The sequence below is a fragment of the Pezoporus flaviventris genome, unplaced genomic scaffold, assembly GCF_033815535.1.
Source record: "Pezoporus flaviventris isolate CSIRO_AGI_PZ_B2104156 unplaced genomic scaffold, CSIRO_AGI_Pfla_v1 ptg000013l, whole genome shotgun sequence".
In the NCBI taxonomy this organism is placed as follows: Eukaryota; Metazoa; Chordata; class Aves; order Psittaciformes; family Psittacidae; genus Pezoporus; species Pezoporus flaviventris.
Genome location: NW_026892561.1, coordinates 23,987,824 through 24,007,953, shown reverse-complemented (window position 1 = coordinate 24,007,953; position 20,130 = coordinate 23,987,824). Strand labels below are relative to the sequence as shown.

The 20,130-nt window shown below is 38.1% G+C and overlaps 1 protein-coding gene across 12 annotated transcripts in view; it reads right to left on the bottom strand.

Moving 5' to 3' along the window:
• The window catches only part of LRCH3 (leucine rich repeats and calponin homology domain containing 3), a 68,667-nt gene that overhangs the window by 9,264 nt on the left and 39,273 nt on the right, over positions 1–20,130 (bottom strand). For 2 of the 12 annotated variants that reach the window (XM_061452263.1, XM_061452265.1), the window contains exons 9-20: positions 19,171–19,319; positions 16,784–16,860; positions 13,478–13,523; positions 13,185–13,325; positions 11,899–11,946; positions 10,764–10,817; positions 7,238–7,318; positions 5,785–5,856; positions 4,840–4,888; positions 4,237–4,350; positions 3,471–3,589; positions 1,869–2,006 (exon numbers count right to left, since the gene is read on the bottom strand). In XM_061452263.1, coding sequence (XP_061308247.1) covers positions 1,869–2,006; positions 3,471–3,589; positions 4,237–4,350; positions 4,840–4,888; positions 5,785–5,856; positions 7,238–7,318; positions 10,764–10,817; positions 11,899–11,946; positions 13,185–13,325; positions 13,478–13,523; positions 16,784–16,860; positions 19,171–19,319 — 1,088 coding nt within the window. Of the gene's footprint in view, positions 1–1,868; positions 2,007–3,470; positions 3,590–4,236; positions 4,351–4,839; positions 4,889–5,687; positions 5,857–7,237; positions 7,319–10,763; positions 10,818–11,898; positions 11,947–13,184; positions 13,326–13,477; positions 13,524–16,783; positions 16,861–19,170; positions 19,320–20,130 lie in introns of those variants that run through there. The other 10 variants (XM_061452267.1, XM_061452269.1, XM_061452268.1 and 7 more) reach the window with 8 other exon arrangements.

Below are 20,130 nucleotides of genomic sequence, written 5' to 3'. Positions count from 1 at the left end.
TGTGATTTCAGAGCAATTTCATGATATGAAGCAAATCTGGAGTCTCTCTGGATGACTACAATACAAAACCATATAAATCTCAAACTGTGTGTCAAACAACAAAGAGATTAAAAAAAAAAAAAAAGGAAGGCTGTTAGATGTAACCAGAACATAATGGGAGAAAAGTGGAACTGAAGCTTGCTGCTTGTAGATGTGTTTGATGTAGCTGTTTGAATTGCACTCACCAGCATTTTTTCAAGCAAGTTTTTTTCTGCAGCTAGCTTGCACACCTCTACACATACAGACCAGGGCACAGCCTCTGTCTCGTTTCTATTTGTGAAGTTTATTCTTTTCTGGTCAAAGAGACACAAGCTTCCTGCTCCTTTGAAAAAACTACCCAGAGTCTACATAGCAGCAGGCAGCAGCCTCTGTGGGTTCAATCCTTTTCCACAAATGGCAGGGACTCTGCTCTATCCCCTCAATGTGCCACACTTCCCCATCAAGAAAGCAGGTTAAAGGCTAGCGCCGACTTCTTTCGCCCCAAAAGGCGAAGGGAATACAAAGATTACATTGTAACTGAGGAATGACATGATGCCTCTTCGGCTCCTGGAGCCACACAGCTAATGGCTGCCTCCTCCTTGGGATTAGTATGACAAAGCCATGATTTAATTCCCAACACAGAATATTCAACAGCACATAAAGCCAGGCCACTGAAGAGATACTCTCAGTGACGTAAGTCTTCTGAATAGCGGCTGTATGCCTTTTCTCTTAATGATTCCACAATCTGCCTAAAATGTTGGCATGGCCAGTTCAATCATTCTCAAAGTAATGAAGACATTTGCTTGTTCACATTAAGTCCAAGGGAGAGGAGCCACAATGATATAGTAGGCAGCCCTGTAAGTGCCAGTTCAAATTCCAGCCAACACAATGACAGACTCCAAAATAAGGAAAAGCAAACACAACAGGCATGTTTCAACTCCTTCCCAGAGGATCAATCTCTAAAGGTGCATAACAAGCAGTCTGCCTGTTCCTAATACTTTTAAGTAGCTGACCCTAAGTATTTTCACTGAACTTTCTAACTTCCACAAATACACATTAGGTAAATGATCTGCTACTATTTCCCAGTTCTTGACCTTTCTCTAATACTGTGCTTTCCCTATGTGATACACAGTGACCTGCATCCTGAAATCTATTATCATCACTGCTTTCCCAAAGCACTGCAGATAGGCAGGGTCAGAGAAACAACTTCAGACATTTTCAAACTTCTCTGTTTGCAGTATGTCTGCATTTCCTTCCTTGCTCTCAACAGGAAAAAAGGTTGTGTCTGGGTACTATTATCACAGAGGTATGACTGGATTTGTTCTGTTCCAGGAGATGATGTTCTCCTAGTAGCTTGAGTGTGCTCTGCTGAAATTCCTAAGCAGAGGAATTTGTAGTGCTGCGAAGTGGACACAGGAATCAACTTGACTTCTCTGCTTGTTTTTACTGTCTTATGCAGTGGGATCCTAAAAGTGGTAGAGAATATCCTATTTCACTACTATCTGCTTTTCTTAACTTCTCAGACCTTTTGATCTTTTGAAATACCCTATTTCAGTTTTCATGCTGAACTGACTCTTATTTCACTAATTTTCATGTTGATGGATGGAGGACTTGAAAATGTTAACATTTTCTTATAATCTATGTTACAAGCAACTTCATTTAAGTGAAGCAAACACAAATATAGTTTCTTTTAATGATGCTATAGACCTTTTTTAGACAGAGCAGATGGTTAATGTTTGTCATGTACATTCACAGAGGAAAATGCTGAATTTAGCATTTGTCTAGGTTATGGGACTTTGTTGGATGCTATTTTGGATACCTATAAAATACTATCATTATTACATACTTACAACAGCAGGCGAGGGGACGTGAATGCTGGGAACAGATCGAGGACGCACGTGATTAGCTAAATGGCACAGAACAACACCATCAGTGAGAGCTGCTCCAAGATCACTGGGTAATGACACTTTCAACCGTGATTCTATATTCTGCAGAAAGATGAACATGGACACACAAAAAGTAAGAGCTGGTTTCCTCCAGCTGTTTCATTCTACAGAACATTTTACATGAGGCAGAGTGCTTGCACTACAACTCTGTCTGTCCTCATGACATTTCCAAAAGGCTTTCTGAATAACATCAAGGAAAGCTCTGCACACTACTGTGGCCCAGAGCTGACCATAATCTGGGAGCAATTGAGTTCAATGATGAACAGTTTTCATTGTATAGCAGGAAGCACTAATACAACCGTTATTCAGAAATAATGGAAATCAGGGTCTAGAAATAGTATTCCTGATGTTACGTAGTCTGAGATAAAGGTTCTGTCAAGGGAAGTGAAAATCATTGTCATTGTGGGCTGGAAGACAACACAGTTAACAAAAGTCAAGACAACATTTTTGCCTTTAAATAAAAAACTGAACTATTTGACGAAAACAGCATTTGTGTAAGAAAATGAATACAAATTCTGTTCAGCCATTTAATCTTATTTCAAACATTGTGTGAATTTCACTGAGTTGTTAGGCTGTATCTACTTTAAGCGTTAAAAAAGATTTAAGCGTATCTGGCAAGCAGAACAAGACAGACATTCTGAGATAACAGAAGAGGGGCTTTGCAAACAGCACCAAGTTCTGTTCTGCTTTAAGATAACTTTTTCCTTTTGGAGAGATTGTCCTTACTTTAAATGTTACGAAGAGAAAGAATTCTCTCTGCCATCTGGGATGTTTATAGCCTTAACAAGTAGGAATTCTTATTTCTTGGGAAAGTTAAAAAAATTGACATGTCAAGGAATCTCTTCATGATCTCCAGAAACAAGTCTGGGGTAAAGCAGAGCAGTACCTTAATGCTGTGTGTCATTTTCAATATTTATGTATGTCCAGTATCACTGTACCTGGGTATAAGCCACAACTGTGGTGGCCCTGAACAGACACGTATAAAGAATATTTGTGCCTCTGATGTTCTGTACTTAACTAAGGATAAAGCATGAATCAAAAGATGGATCCAGAGCACAGAAGGAAACCATACTGTCAGCATGACTGGCAGTAGTCTGCATAGCACCAGCTTTTCTGTGGGATTTACAGCAAAGGGGAGTTTAAAACAGAGATTAAAAGGAAAAAGTGAGGTAACTTCCCAGTGAAGTGTGAAGGCTTCACCCAAACAAGTGTGAGGGCTGATAAAGAAGAAAGCGAGCACACATTCATTTTAAAAGCAGAAATCACCAGACACCCAGAAACAGAAGTCTTTATTTTACAGAATTTGAAGCTGACTTTATCCATCACAAAAAACATCACTGCATCCATCTGAAAGAACCACTTAAACTGTACACCACCATTTTATTTTGGTCAATTTTGCACCACACTGGTTCAGTGAAATTGATCCAAAACACAATGACAGCCTTAACAGGCTGCGCACAATGCATTTACTAAGATGCCCACATACTGGCTCAGGGCAGCACCTACCTTGCGTAGCTGCTCAATTAGCTCCAGCTCCTCCTCTCGCTGTTTGGAGTTCTGTCTTACTCTAGGGTCTGCAGCATCATTAGCAGGTGACAAGGTACAGGTAGAAGATGAAACAGCACCTAAAAAAGCAGCATGAAGGAAAGAAAAATCACTAAGCATGGTTTGGCTGATTGTCCTTCACTGCTGTACTATACATGCACACACAAGGTTCCAGAAAGGCTATCATACATTCCCTTTCACAACCTGTTTCTTTCATTTTATTATGAATCAAACTAATGATCTCCTAATCTAAGTGAGGCATTCTTTAACACATTTTCCTTTCTGTTTAGATTGTTCTTTCTCTTGGGTAACAGTAACTCACAAAGGAGACAGCAAAGTTCTGCTGGATGGAGAATGTTGAAACAGTTCAGTTTTTCTACAGAAGCTGCAACTTTATTATGTGCGACTGCACAACGCTAAATTTATCAAGCTGCCTTCATCAGCTGCTGAAGACTCTTGTGGCATTTCCTCGGTATCTCTTGGGTGTAAGCACAGACCAGGAAGAACAAATCCCCACATTTCTACAAATATGGCAAAAGAATATTTGACAGCTCTAAATAAGAAATTTCTTATTCAAAAAGTATGCAATACCACATGTCTAGAAAAGAAAGTCAAAAAGTAGTTTCACGGTAATGACCTGAAGTAACAGAACACTACGAAACCTCAGTAAATGCAGATGTTAATACAGGGTAGCAAAGCTAGCTGATTTCTGGGCTATTTAACCTACCTTTCTTTGCTTCATCCCTGACAGCTGCTTGGTAAAGGAAACTCTCTGGTCGCAGGACAGGGTTTCTATAGGAAGGCGGGACTGCATGGCCAGGATATGGAGGGGAAAGGTGGACTAAACAAACGGGGAAAGGCACAGGAATGGAGGAAGAAGGAAACAGTTAGAATTTAAATAGGAAATGGGTTTGGCAATGTGGTAATTAAAGGAACAAAACAAAAATTTTAATATAATAATGACAAAATAAATTACAGCCATGCATGGTAAAAAGCACAGAGCAGGAAAAGGCACTTCCAAGGACACTTGCATGCAAAGCACATTCCACATACCAATACCAACAACTGTTCTGGCTGGTGCTGAATGCATCTGCTTTAGGTCTGTATGAGGGCCTAAAGCAGCCAAACCCTACACTGCCTGAGGACATGCTTCACCCCTGTTGTCTCTTCCCTTGTGTGTTTCTAAGGAGACCCAAATAACTGGGTAAATTCTCTAACAGCAGTGCCACATAGAGAGATGGGAACAAATATTCCCATCTCTTCATAGTACAAACAAGCAAAGCAGGCATTTTGATCCTTTTTCAGAAATTTTTGTTCCTTTCCCTGTTACCTGTCTGAGTGGTAGGTGAGCCAGGGGAGATGGTAGATCTGTCATCACTCTGTGGATAAAGAGAGCAGAAGAATATAAATGGTCCTAATCTGGAAAAGCTGTGACTAAATTTTAATTTTTCTGTGCTTTTAAAAAAAGCTCCATCCATCTAAATGCATTTCAGAAAAAAAACCCAAACCAAAGAACCCCAACAAACCCCAGAAATGTGAAAAACCACAGTACACTGTTCCCCAAGTCTCATCGCTGCAGAAAGCAACAAAGTTTTGTCTTTTGCAGAAATGACACATTTGGTTTTTTCTAAGGAAAGAGAATGATGAAACAGTACTGACAATGCAATGATGGATCTCTGTTTACTCTTCCTTCAAACCAAAACTTTCAAATTATTCTTTGCAAACGGGACACAGAAAAAGAGATCATTGTGCAAAACTTGCACTACAGAAGCACCAGTAAGGATACACTTTTCCCTTTGCTAATGCAAACCTGGTATTTACTTAACATCACTCTCCACAGAAACATCCTGTGTTTTATTACAGTGCCTAGACAGATTGATTTCTTGTGATTAATGCATGCAGTATAGCAGTTTTCACAGAGGAGAAAGAAAGACAGTGTGTCTGTATTCAGAAGTAAGCTGGTGAAGAATACAAAAGGAGTACTTTTGATGAACTCAACTTAATCAAGCACAAATAAACCTGTACAGAAAAAGCAACATCAAAGCCAACCAAGAACCCCTCAGAGGAGAGACTGGTTACCATGCTTTTATAGCTTAGTCCTCCTGTAGATGCAGCCTAAAGCTAAGATGAGGTAATATCTACTACATTTTAATGAGATAAATCGGATTCATACCCTACCTGAACTTCTGATTAGAAGCTGACAGACTAACACCTGTTAAAACAGATGTGTGGATCCAAGGTTTTTTTGTTGGTGAAAGATAATAGCAAGAGATACCTTGACAGGACTGAAGGTAGAGGCATTAGGCAGAGTAGTAGCATGGCTTTCTTGATTCAACCCTGAAAGTGACTGAATGCAGAAAGAAAGAGAAGGCAGTAGGAGTGTTAGCAAATGGCTGATAGGTCACACACAAAGGTGGAATGCAGTAAACAAGGTAAAAAACAAGAGATGAGTGTGATCACATTCTCAGAAACACTCAACAGGCAACAAATATGTACTTGCTGAACTGCAGGTAAAGCCTTCCTATTCTCCTGAACTTTTTGGCTTGTAAGCTTGGGAGATGTGATGTTTCTTTTACACACCACACAGTGACATCAAAAGCAGAACTAGTAGAACAGTGAGTTACTAAGAACAGTGAGGCGAAAGCTTCTTTAATAACACCTAATCTATCCCCTATGCCATCAGCCAAAAGGAAATTTTACCCTAAACAATTTATTCTGAGCCACTATTCAGAATAAAGCTTTTTTTTTTTTTTTTAAATATTTGAACTATGTTGTGCATTTTTAGTTAGTTATTTTCCTGTCAACTTGGTGAAAATCAGAGAAACCCACATCTCACCAATTTAGGAATACACGCTTTGTGTCTGCCACAAACACCTAATGCTGATCCTTGTGAATTACACACAAAGTAAATAAGATTCCATGAGTGGAATCTAGGTCTCAGGGAAGGTATCAGTGTGAAGATTCACAGCGCTGCCACAAAAAAAGCACAGTCAGATTTCAATTACAGACAACCTTAAACCCAACCAAATAAACAACTTCTCATGTTTATGGAACAGGAGCTCCAGCATCCCAATCTATCACTGACAGATGGGCCTAGAAGGCCAAATTCCATGCCTTATTGAAAGCACAATCAAAACATTTGAGGACTGAATGGCTCAAGAATGAAACTATACTTTCTGAAACAGCATTCAAATAGGAAAGTGGCAGTTCAGCACATGAGAAGAACACCAAATGACACCTAGAGACTCTATGGATGTGAACGACACACTTGAGAGCGTTAGTGTTTTAAATGATTTGCAACTACTCTGCCACTTCAGAACAGTATAGCCAGGAAGGACTAGGAGGATAGGTTATGCTCAGGGCAAGCCTTAAATACAAACATCTTCAAGCCTTATGCAGACTTAACAGCTGATTCTCAGGACAGACTCTTTCTCCACAGCAGCACAGAGCAAAAATCTTGTTTGGTTATTTTTTTTTGGTAAGAATTTCAAAATATCACTTAAGAAAACATCATCTATTATATAAGATCAGTAAAATAAAACAGAAGTAGGTGGTCTGTAACATTAACATAACTGTTTATGCCTATATGAAAAGACCAAGACAACCTTGATGCAGACTAACAAGAACTCATCACAAATCCATGTACCCAGCAGCGGGGGAAGGGAAGGGGAAAACAGCACACGACAGGGTAGGACAATCACAACAGCAACACACTGCATGCTCTTAACCTGTTTGCGAGTCCCTGGCCTTCTTTTAATGGTATTGGTGTTACTGTCAATCTCAAACACAAAGAAAGGCTCAAAGCCATTCTGCCAGGGCCAGCAAGGAAAGAAAGAGAGGAAAGAAAGGAGGAAGTGAGACAAAGAACAACTGTAAGAAAAGGCAGCTGCAATATGAAAGGAACCAAGGTGTCGGAATTCAGACTTACAACACCTGACTGCACATGCCGCACTTGGCCTCTAGGTCTAGCATTGAAGTCAGAGAAATCTCCCTGTGCCAGAAACAACTGTAGATACAGGGACTGTCAAAGCAGAGCCCAACCAGAACTCTGCTCAAACCAAGTAAGGGTATTTTAAGAGAATTTGATTATTAAACTTCTGAAAACACAAATGGATGCCAGTGGTCTAAGAGAAAACTCCAGGGTAGAAGTTACCATAACTCAAGTCCTGCTTACTTTACCCATACCATTATTATTTGTGACACACTGGTGCCTAAAAGCCTTAAAGTTTCAGAAATCCCAGGTGCTAACAGCAACATGATGGCCTCAGGCAATGTTTGAGACCACAACAAGAAAACAGAGCACAAGGCAGCAATGACACAAAGGTTATGAAAGGAAGAGGTCACACCAGCTGCCTGATGCTTATCAAGTATGTCATAGGCTTCACAACAGAGAAATTGTGCAGCAGTTTGAGACGATGTTTTGGGCTATTTTTCCTTCCACAGTATTCACTTTGTAAGAGACGGTATGGGAGGAAACAAAGTATTCGGGAAAAAATGAGATCCATAAGCAATCAAACCTGACATCACTAGCCATGTCTGAAGCATTGATACTATCTCAACAAGTAATCTCAATTTAAACCAACAGGACTACCCTTGTGAGACCAGCAGCCAGGACAGGATTAATACAAAACTTTGAGGTATACAGCACCAGAGACCAGTGATTACGTTTCGTCAGCAACATTTTAGTTAGTCTGGCTATCATCAGTCAACAAAAAGAAAGCACCTGCAGTGTGCAATGAAGCCAAAATCCACTTATAATCACAGGTATGTAGAACAAACATACAACTCAACTATTAACACTCATAGAAAAGTATGCGTAGTTTTTTGTGAGTTCAAACAGACTGTCCTGAAAATGTTTACAAACAGAAGGAAACAATCAGAGCAACCTGTGCAATGTGAATACATTTTAATTTAATTAGTTATGAAAGACAACAAGGAGAAGAAACACGATGTAAGATTTAAAAAAGGAAATTCACAACTTAAATTTTGGTTGTAAGAAAATTTTTTGCTAAAGCAGTAATAAAACCAGAAGACAGAACAAGTAAAATAAAAGAACGCTCACTTGCATTCTAACTATGTATTAGACTACTACTTTTTTAATCTTTTCCTTACATCTGAGCTGAAAACATTGTTTGGAGGAAAAGAAAAGCAACTGCTCAGTTTGGAGAGCTCTGATGTAACAAGGGAAATGCTGAACAAAAGATCTTTTACTGTACTTCTGTGTAATATTCTCTCCTTTTGCCATGAAGTGTTATTCCCACACTACAAAGCAAGAACAATCAGTGGAAAAACCAGCAGAACTAATTTTTTTTTTTTAGGTAACCTATCTGCAAGTTGCAATGTCCTAAAGTTTGGTACGGTAAAGTTCACACTGTTGCATGCAGTCTTTATGGAGAGAGAGAAAAGACGGAGAGGAAACTATGTAAATGAAAAATGGGCACTGAAAACTGCCATTAGTGAACAGAACACTTTGATATCAAATACGTTGTGGAGGAAAAAAATATCCTCAGAAATTAGACCCAGCTAAATCTCAAATCCATAAGGGCAGGGAGAAAGTCAAATGAAATACAACAGAATAGAAAAAAGCAGAAGTAATTTCAACTCTTACGACAGACTGTTTTTTGGTGGTTTTTTTTTTTTTCCCTAAAGCAATCTAATGAACATTTCCTTGGTTTTGAACAGGTTTTTACCACACAGAATACATTTGTTGAAACAAAACTGCTACAAATTCATGAGCTTGCATGGGCTTAATGTTCCAATTTATAATAATTGCCAGAAACAGCTGCCCTGGCATATGTCATCATTAGACACACTGTGTATTTATTTCCACTGCAAAATAGAGCTGCAGATCATACTTCAGCAGTTTAGAAAACTGAGTATTTCATATACTATTACAGTTCAGTGCTGCTGAAAAGAGCAAGGACTCAAAAGAAAATAAATGAACAGAGAAATGACCGCTTGGAAATCTGGTTCAATCTTCCCCTACCAGCCTGGTGCAAGGATGTGACTTGGTTAAAATACAAAAGAAACAAACAGCGACGGAAGACAGTCTCAAATCAATTTCCGAAAAGTGCAAGTCATGTAATGTAAAATTCTACATATTAATTTACAACAGAAGTCATGGAGTCACACAATCAAATAGTCCCTAAAGGTATCTTTAAAATACATTCCAAAGATTAATTCACTGACAACAGATTCTTAACACTTAAACCAGACCACTGCTATTCTTCTGTTTCTTATTATCTAAATATGAAAGCACATTTTTATACGCTAATTGACTGTGATTTCTCTCAACAGGCACATGCATGATCACTACATCTCTCTCTAATATTACAAGCTTGCTTGCTTGCTTGCTTTCTCGCACAGTGCTGACTGTTTTAAAGCAGGAAAACAACGTCTGAATAAAGAGATAGTAAATATCTTGAGCAACATGTTCTAGAGAAAGATACTCTAACTGAAACCACTGCCTAAAGAAAATTTAGGCTGATAATGGAAGCACGTGAATGAAGAAAATAAATCCCAGGCATGCAGTCATGCAACAGCAGGCAAATCAGGTGTATTTTTCTTTTATAGACATGGATTATGGCATTAATTATATTCTTTATTATGCTACATTGCTAAGATGCCATAAAGGGAGAAATAGCATAAAACATGAATTAGGTACATAAATACTTTTATTTTTTCTAAGTGTCCATAATAGATTATTTTTAAGATGTCTCAATCAATACACAGTAAAAAGATTTGGGGAATATTTCATGATTTGTAGCATATGTAAAGCAGTTTTTCCTTGCCAGGATACTAGGTATTTCTAACCACTGTGTGCAGGATGCAGACGAGTTAAAGTAGAAGGCTGTGCCTGAAGCATTAAAATTGCTTACTTGATACTGCAGAGCGCATCAATGGGGAAGCAAGCTGAATGGAGAAGAAATCAAACCAGAACGACTAGAGGCTAATTTTTAATTGTAGAAGCTGTTCTTTATTGCTGTTCTATCAGTAATTTTCTTCTGCTGTCAGCAAAAGATAAGTTTTAATTATTTTGTGGGACATCATCACTATATTACTAAAAAATGGCTCCCAGTACAAGTATCAATATAATATTAAAGTTCACAGCTAAGCTACTTTTCAAGAAGATGGTCATGTTTTATGCTATTTAGATTAGCTCTAAAATAGTTTGTCTGAGAAAATCATAACATGTTGTTATTTCTATGCTCTAGAATCTGACACATAAAAAGGCCATTACGTGCAGGATCTTACCACTAACAAGGCACTATCATCAGTATGCTGAGACCTTCTGGATGGAAAAGGACACTGGGAGTTGGGAGAGATGGAGTAATGTCAGAAACACACAGAATGTCAGAAACACATGGTATGTGAACAGACAGACATTTTGGAACATGTACTGCTTGTTTATAGCATTGTGAGGCTTTTTTAAAATCCATAAAGTATATGTAACTCTGCAGTAATATACAGCCACATAACCAGGAATTACAGTGTATTCGTATTACTTAAGGAATCAATTACTCTGCTTTCTGTGTTGTCTCAAGTAAATATAGCTAATACATATTCACAGTTCTTACTGTGGTAGAACAAAGGACCCTTTAAAAGAATAAATTAAGAACAGAAGAACATTAAGAAGGCAAAGGAGCAAAAACTATTTCAATTACCCCATGTTTCGGTAATTTTCTAACTACTTAGTTTGAAAATGCTGCTGAAGAAGTATTTATACTCATTATATTATTAAAAGTTTTGATCTGATTAACACTGCCAAGTGAATTACTGTCCTCTGGAGGAAAGTGGGGATGGCACGCAGTGGAACATGTAGAAATCTTATGGAGAGAGTGAACAGATGTTATTGGCTCAGCTCTAGAAGGCTGAGCCTTGTATGATTTGTGTTCCCCACTGACTTACTGGTTTTGATTGGGAAACTACACAAGAATAAAACTTTAAAAAATTTTATTTTTCTGACAGCCCTCAAAATTCTAATGCTTAAACTTTTTGGCATAACTGTTGATCTAATGGCAGGAAACTGCGAGAAAACTGATCAATGAAGGATGACTACAACACAGTAACTTGTCTCAATACTCCCGTTAGAAAGTAAACTGTAGGGCTCGCAAGGAGTAACTTTAAATGAAATAAGAAATGTGACACAGAAAACATGCAAGAAACAATAAAACAACACACTTGGACAGGCATTTACACGAACAAAAGCAAATACTAGTATGGTCCCATAAGCAAAAAAAAAACCATTCCAAGGATTAACATGAAGTGTCAAAAGAACTGCTATAACCCAGTCCTGAAGAGTTCTCCATCATCAGAAAAATACCTCTGACGGAGAGTGCTAAGAATTGAGGTGCCGATGTCCCTTGTAACACTCCTATTGGACTCTTACCTCACTATCCAGGGGACTTTGCTTCTGAGGACTTAAGGATGCCTTTTGCTATACAGAAAAAGGAAAAATGAATGACAATTTAAAAGAATGTGACAGAGAAACAAAAGCTCAGAACAAAACAGTGTAATTTAGAAGTGTTTTAAAAAAAACAAGTCTTAGTTTTTAAATATGCACTGGGAAAATTGCAAGTTTCCACTGAGCTGACGCTTCACTGATACAATCATAAAAAAACAGCCTTTATTCCATGTGAAAACAAACAAAATTAAAGTTGCTTTTGCATATTAAAGATGTATAATAAATCCAAAATATAACCCAAGGGAAGAATTTAACTGCTGGGAATAAAGTGCTCATGCATAACAAAGACAACAGAAGAAAAAAAAGCTAATCAAAACCAAAAACCCCAAAAAGGCTCATCAATGAACAAAATACATTCTAAACATTTCATGTCTTTAACTGAAAGCCTGAGCTGAATCTTTGATAAAAACAGCTTTTATAAAAACTATTGCCAGAGGCCTGAGCTTAGTTGGTGTTAATGAAAAGCCTACTTTCCAGCAGCTAAAAACCTTTTTCTAAACTAAATTTACACATTACATAAATGCAATAAAACATTCTTTTCCTCTCTGCAGACCACCCTAAGCCCAAAATACTAGATTTGTAATAGCAAGAGTTGGGTAGGTCACCAGACCAGTAAACAGTAAAATAAATTTAACTAACATATAAAGAAATTTGCATGTTGAGCAGCAGAGTACTTCATACTGACTACAGTGAAAGAGAATACAAAGATGCAGCACCCATGGAGGATCTGAGGTACCATAAATTTGCACCTGTGCTTTACCTGGAAGTAACTAACTTACACACCATAAAGCATCAAAATAGATCAGCCAACGTCATCTCGTGGGTATGATCGCTTTCTTTCTGCCCAGTTTGTCTTCAAAATTAAATGGCCTCCATGCCTTCTCCAATAAAGACCCCTTCTTTCTTTTACCAACCCTGTCACTTCTATATGAATGAAAAATTGAGAGAATGAGGTGGACTATGTAAAAATACAGTTCTTTGCAAAAACTGTGTGTGGGCAGATCTCTTCTGTCTTCCTCTCCAGTTCTAGTCCTGTCTATGTTAAGCTACAGCACCAACACTAAATGGACTTAAGCACTATTTCTCCATTTTCTTTATAAATGGCATGCATGCTCGAGAGTGTAATGTACAAGTATTATGATCTTGGCAATTAATTTTCATTCAGGGATTCGGAAATGATAAAGTATCAAGTAGATACTAAAAGGAGGTACCTTAACAAAGTCAAGGACAGCTTCTCTCTGAATCTGTTTTGTTCTCATCCTCTCCTCCTCATACTGAAGCGCCGCTAGCTGAGCCTCCCGACGGGTATGCTCTATGTGCCTGCGGTGCAGCTCAGGATCTGTGTTAGGCACCTGGAACAAAACAGTGCACCATGCTGTAAAGACAGAGCTACATAGGGTAAAACAGATGGAGAAACAGTCCATGTGTTATGGCTAACATGAGTTTGGTTTTGCGTCAAACTCATCCAAAAGAATAAAATAGTAGGTAGAGTTCAATGTGTTACCTGACTGTGGTGACTTGATAGAAAGTAAGATGAATCAGCTGGGGGTCTGACAAATGGAAAAACAGAGTAAGTATAATTTTTACCTTAAATCTAAACAAATTTTCATACATGAGTTGTCAGCGACACACAAGTATCTCATCAAATCAGAAGAGTAACTGTTTAGTAAGCAAAGCTGTTAAACCAACTGCTGTGATAACAACTTAACTCACTGTGCATGACAGATTTTGAGCAGTCATTTCTAGCTCTCCTCTGGTACTTTTCTGTAGCTAAAGGTGTACCAACTGGATTGTACATTTGGCCTATTACACAGAGGTATTTCAGTTCTTCATACTGATTATCTATGAGCTGATTAAGTAACCAATCCAGGACCTTTTCAGACGATCCTTGTTTAGAGGACCAACAGGCTACTGCAGTTACTGGGGGGAGAGGGGTGTATGTGTGGAATAAAATTAGTCAGTAGAAACTATGTGTTGCTTTTCCCTACCTCTCTGTCCTGTCCCCATGACTCCTTAGTACTTGGTGATGCTCTCTGTCCTGCATCAAATTTAGAGTTTCAGGTCTTTGTAATTTATCAGTATCCCTGCAGGCAAGCACCAGTGGAAGGGGGATCAGCCACTAATGCTTATAAACTATCAGATTAATTCCTCTCTAGATTACATCTTTCCAAATAGATTTTCTAGATTACAGTTTTTCCAAGAGTAATGGCCTAGACAATTAGCTTCAGGTAACAACAAAGCTGAGGATGACTAAAGAAATCATGTTGTTATATGTAGTCAGATCACAGTTACTGCAGCTCATAATTAAATAAACACACCTTGCTTAATTAACAGTGATTTCAAAATACACAAAGATAGAATCTCTCTTTTAAGACTATATTCTGGTTATTGTAGGCCTTTTTGTGCTCTGAAAAGAACAGTTTTAAACATTAGCACCCTCTGATATTTTCAGAACCTGCTCACTTTATCAATCAAGTAATGACTTCCTAACTGCGAATCAACCCATCAAAGTCACAAGGTAAACAATAACTGATCCTTGTTATCCATCATATCAACAATAAAAGAAAACTTGCAGTCATTTTTTTACTAGAAGGCAGTTGCTAGCACTGCAACAATTCCCAAGGCCCACAGTCTACAGCACGTTCCCTGCCACGTTGCTGCCTAGAAAGTTGATGGAAATCTAGTAGCTTACTCTTGACAGCCTCAACACTGCAACCTTCACTCCTGGGGCAACTGTGGAACAGAGACACATTTGCCAATTTCCAAAAAATGTCAGTCCTGCAGCCTATGTGTAGACTTATTACCTATTCTGCATGGAGAATCTTAAGAGATGTGGAAGACCCATATGCTACAGGTCTCCTCTGTTACTTAAATTAGCACTGATTCACATGACAAATCCATTAACTGTGCTGTTTCAAATGGACAGGACTGGATTCAACTGAGTGCCAAGAAACGTATTCAGAGCAGAGTACACAGAGCTTTGTTGCATCAGGAATGCACCACAGTCTGTAGAGACACAAACTGTAGTTACTGAGTTGAATAAACTAATGTAAGTACTCTTGAGATGGAGTCTGCCTTACATCCAACACTAAGAGTTTTAATGGCTTCAGCATGCTGAAGGAAAAACAAAGAGGCCGCCTGCCAAGGCATTTGTACAGAATTATTGTGGAAGCAGTTTACTGCTTGTGGTGGCCACAAATGAAATATTTGTCTAATACAAGCTTAAAATACAAAAAAATTACGCATTGTCATATGGCTGTTTTTACACTGTTCTGAAGGCATTAACAGTATGATCTGTTTTTAGTCCCTTGTTAAGAATTTCACTCTGCTGCAGCATAATATGAATAAACTACAATTCATCTAGATCGTACATTAACTGCTTCTGCATGAAGATCTGCTGCCACCCTTAAGTTAAATTTTGAAAACACTGGATACCATCCTGAAGCACAATTTCCTTTATCTTTAAAATACGTCTATGTAAACATCAGCTCTCTCCAAGCTAATGAGCCTTCTTTTACTTCCTTCAGATGCATCATAGAATCCAGTGTTTGTAAAGTCTAAATATTTCCATGTTGACCACAAATGTACAAATAAGAATGTAAATAAACAAACAAGCAACAAAATCAGTCTTTCAAACCAAGAGCACTCACTTTATTTGGGGAGGACATATCAGACTGCTGCATTATTTTATGCCTTACCTGTAGACACTACAGGATAAGGAATGCTGATATATGCTGAAGGAGTTACCCTCCTCTGAATCAAGACAGCTACCTTACCTGCACATCTGCTGATATTTCAAAATGCTTATTAAAATGTTGCCATGACTCTGGAAAAATGCACACACTATTCTTGATTTTATTTTCTCTTTCAATGCCATTTTAGTATGCCATTAAAAATTAATTTCCACTGTCAGCATAAGTAATGACATAATTATAGCTAGCAGTTCCTAACATTCCTAGTACAACTGAGCTGGCGTTCTGCTGTGTCTTTGCACATTCACATTCACCCCACAGAATACTGAAATATGAAGGGTTCCAACAATTTTTATTCAAGCTCCATTAGTAAGAAGCTAAACATTCACTTATCTTCTATTCTCTTAACTAGACACCCAAATGTCTTTTATCAAACCCAATCACCTCACTTATACTCTGTTCAACTCTGACCAGTTTTTACAGATAAGCATTCCCTCCAATAAGCCAATAGTCACTAGAGTGTGAACGTCATTCAAAAAGTCTGCTTTATGAAACTAAACAACCTGTTTTCAGCATTGACTCCCATCCTATCCCTTCTTCCCCTGACGTAAGCTCATGATTATGACACATAAAAGCACATTTTAAATTAAATTAAACCCCTACAGTACTACAGCTACCTAGAGTCAACCAGGTAGCACATCGGATGCTCCATAGTAACTCTCTTTGTGCTTCCCCTAAACCTGCAATACAAGTTTGTTTACTCCTTCTGTCCAATATAGTCAGCTATTTAATCAAAGTCAGCTATTTAACTGAAGCACAAATTAAATCATGAAATGCAGATACTAAATCAGTTTAAAAGTATACACTTTAATATGGCAGACTTCTTTAACCAACTGATTCAAAGCTGAGCACTGGTCTAGAACAGCCGTGCCTTTTGGTCACTGCCATTATTAGAATACAAATTCCTAATCTGGAGCAATAATTTACAAGTCAAGTGCAATGCATGTTTCTGGTGAAGCATCAGACAACAGTGCCATTTTTAAAACACATTCAGTAAATATGCACTCTGCATTCATCATAAAACTCTGGATAGAATTACTGTTACCACATATTCTTACCTGTTTTGATGTAAGTATCGTCTTGTATCCTCTGTTCTCTGACATTCTCTGATGGATACAGGCTTTACTGGTGAGCCCTAAGCAAAATAACAAAGACTAAGTTAGCAAGTTGTTCAGAAAACTGTACATTAATGTCAAAGAAACTCTTTGTAGAGCAACATCTGTAATTACTTGTATTCAAAATACTTGACAAAGAACCACAAATCACAACTCGGGGACGTTCATTTCCAGCTAGGCAAGCTCGCTTTTATTTTTTCCTCCAATTTAAATGCTTTTAAATAAATTCAAGAGTTTAAAAACCTACACTATTAAGAATTGTGAAGGAAAGTACATGTAGGTAGAAAATAATTCATGTCACTTAGAAGAAATGTAGCATTAAGTCCGAAAAACATATATCCCAGTGTACAGCAATGCAGTCTGGATTCTCAGAAATACAGGCTACAATAGCTGATGGTCTTTTAGGATGCCCTAAAGACACATCACAGAGGGACTAAGAAAGCAAAACATGGGAAGAGTGAGAACGCATCAAGCTTCATCTGAGCTATGAAATCATTTAACCCATTGGGAATTTTATCTTAAAACGTCTGCTGATACCCATTAATGTAGGAAAATGGAAACTCTTCAACATTAGCTTGCCAATTTCCAGTCATGCTTCTTGTATGCATGTTGTTATATTGCATACAGCTTGTTTTCCTAAGTAGTATTTTGGATTGTCTAAGAGAAACGACTTCAGTTAAAAGCAAACGATTAAATTTTTATGAAAAAATATGGACAGCTTTTTGATATTAACAATGCCTTTTCCCTATCCACAGCAAGGAGTCCTTGGGTTGCATTGCCAATGGTTGCTTTTTTCTGAGTTTTGCTTTTATGTCTATGCTTCAAATGACATCAGCTTTCGTGATCTGATACTGGATTTATGAGATTTGCAAAATGCATGCGCCTCTCGAATCTCTGTCACGGATTCTGAACACAGCAAACAGTAATATAAAGTGGGCAAACTGGGGACCAAACTCCTACATGAACCAATGTTCCTATTGGTTAGATTTCTGAGGACAGTCTCCAGAAATGTACCATCCAAATGACTTACAGGGAACAGTTTTCTCTATGTGTTTCACAGCAGGGGCTGCTACAACTAGAACAAAGGCACTTCCCAGTTTTGGCAATTCATAGAGTTTTAAAGCAATCCCAGTGAATTTCATTATAGTATGCACCAATTCTTGTGCAGCTAAAAAGCAGTAAAAGACCTGAGCTAAAGAAACCTTACTGGAATCATTGCCCCTGTCTGTGCCAGGAGATCATTTGGATAGAGTAAGAAATCAATAAAACCAGCTGCTATTAGGACAGTATATGCTAAGTTTGCCCTTTCTTTTTAAAATTACTATTATTATTAGTTGTATTTTTTTGTCTGTGAGAGAAACCAGGGCAGTGTTCAGAGTTGCTCACAGCTGTTTCCAGAAATTTCTAAAAAGCTGGCTGGAGAACTTTCAAACCTATCTAGCAATAATTTTACTTATTGTTCATTCACCTGTATACTTTCACTGACTGAAAACACTTTCGTGCCAGGTTTATCTAAAACTACAGATGCTGGTTTTTGTTCAGAAAGGCGACCACACATGTAACCAAATCCGTATCTGTGGTTCAGAGCTTTCCTCAATAGTAAAGTGAGAAAGAAATTGTTTTCTGCAAAGAGTAGGCTTTCTGAAAAGTCTGAATATTTAAGTTAGTCTAAACTTAAACAGGATGCTCAAGACACCGAGTTTACTGGCAAGTAACTTACAATCAACTTGAACAGCCAAATAAATGGAATTGCAAAATTCCTGTATTAAATATTTAGGCTGGTAACAATTAACATTTCCCCCTGAGAAAGCCAGTATATATTCAGTACTACCAAGTAAATGTTCACAGTTTTCTAGATCTCATAAATTACCATCTGGAAGTATCAACTTGTTTTTTGAAGACAGCACTCCTTTGTAAAAAACACTTACTTCACATATGCCTAAAGCATAAGCTTGCAAAAAGCAAGCCTAGTGGAAGGGGTCACTGCCCATGGCAGGAGGGTTGGAACTAGATGATCTTTAAGGACCCTACTAACCCAAACCATTCTATGATTTCCTCAATCCACATGACAGAAAAACAGTATGGCTGCATTGGACTTATCCCACATATCCCAAAAGGCACTTGGGAGCAGCTTAAAACTCCAGCTCTGACCTTCCACAAAGCCCAATGCTGTGCTCTTCCTCCAGATCAGACCAGATTTTATTATTTAAATAAATAAAAGCAAACAAACAAACAACCTTAAGAAAACCTCTAAGGACAAGAAGCATTAATACCATCACAGAGACTTTCCTGGGGCATATGAATTTAACTAATTTAAGTAAAAGCACCACCTCATTAGAGATTCGCCGCTGGTCAATATATGCCATGAATTGTGAGCTGAGGCTGTCTGAGTCCATGCACTTGGGTTGCCTCACCTCTTCCTCCTCCTCTTCTGTGGCACAGCTGTCAATATAGTCGATCTGATCGAGATCATGCTCCACTTGACACACATACACAAAGAAAACATCCACAATTAGATAAGCAACAGGAGAGGGGAAAAACACCAACAAAAAAGCAATGCCAGGAACTAAGGCCCTACTGTTTTTCTTCCGTCTGGGAAAACTCAGCCTAAAAGCTCCTGGACTTTGCCAAGTCCACTAACATTTCTTAAACATCAAATTCTGAAATAATGAGAAAATTTATGCTTTTTAAAGAGCAATGAGAACCGTGTATCAAGCATGTAGTTTTATGGCAGCGGATACTTTCGCAGTGACTGAAGAAGTAAAGCAAGTAGTGATTTTTTTTCAATACCCAAAACTATCTATCAGAATCTGCCAGCTGACACCAAGACTGTACAATGATTTGTGTACACATTGAATCATTTCTCTTGGTTCTAATTCATCTCTGTCACAGAAATGAGAATGGATATGACATACTTCTATTAATTTTACAACAACAACAAGAACATAGAAGGCAGAGTGTCTGTTACCTAGATACAAATCCACTAAACATAAGAAGTATGTGTGGAAATAACGAAGGACAACACAGAAAGCAACAAAATCCTTATAAACCAACATAAAATCATCTACAGTTTTATTTTAAAAGAAGGAATGGAAAAGGGATTAGGAACCACTGAAATGAGAGCAAGAAACAGCACAGCTTGGCTAGTATTGATTTTCCCTTGTGTGGGTGATATTATGTAGGGCAATTTTTTCACTTGTCACTGCCTTTATACATTCTGCCCAGGGATCCTGAGAGTACTGACACTGAGTAAACTACCCTTGTGAAAAATACTGTGCTGGGGATGCAGC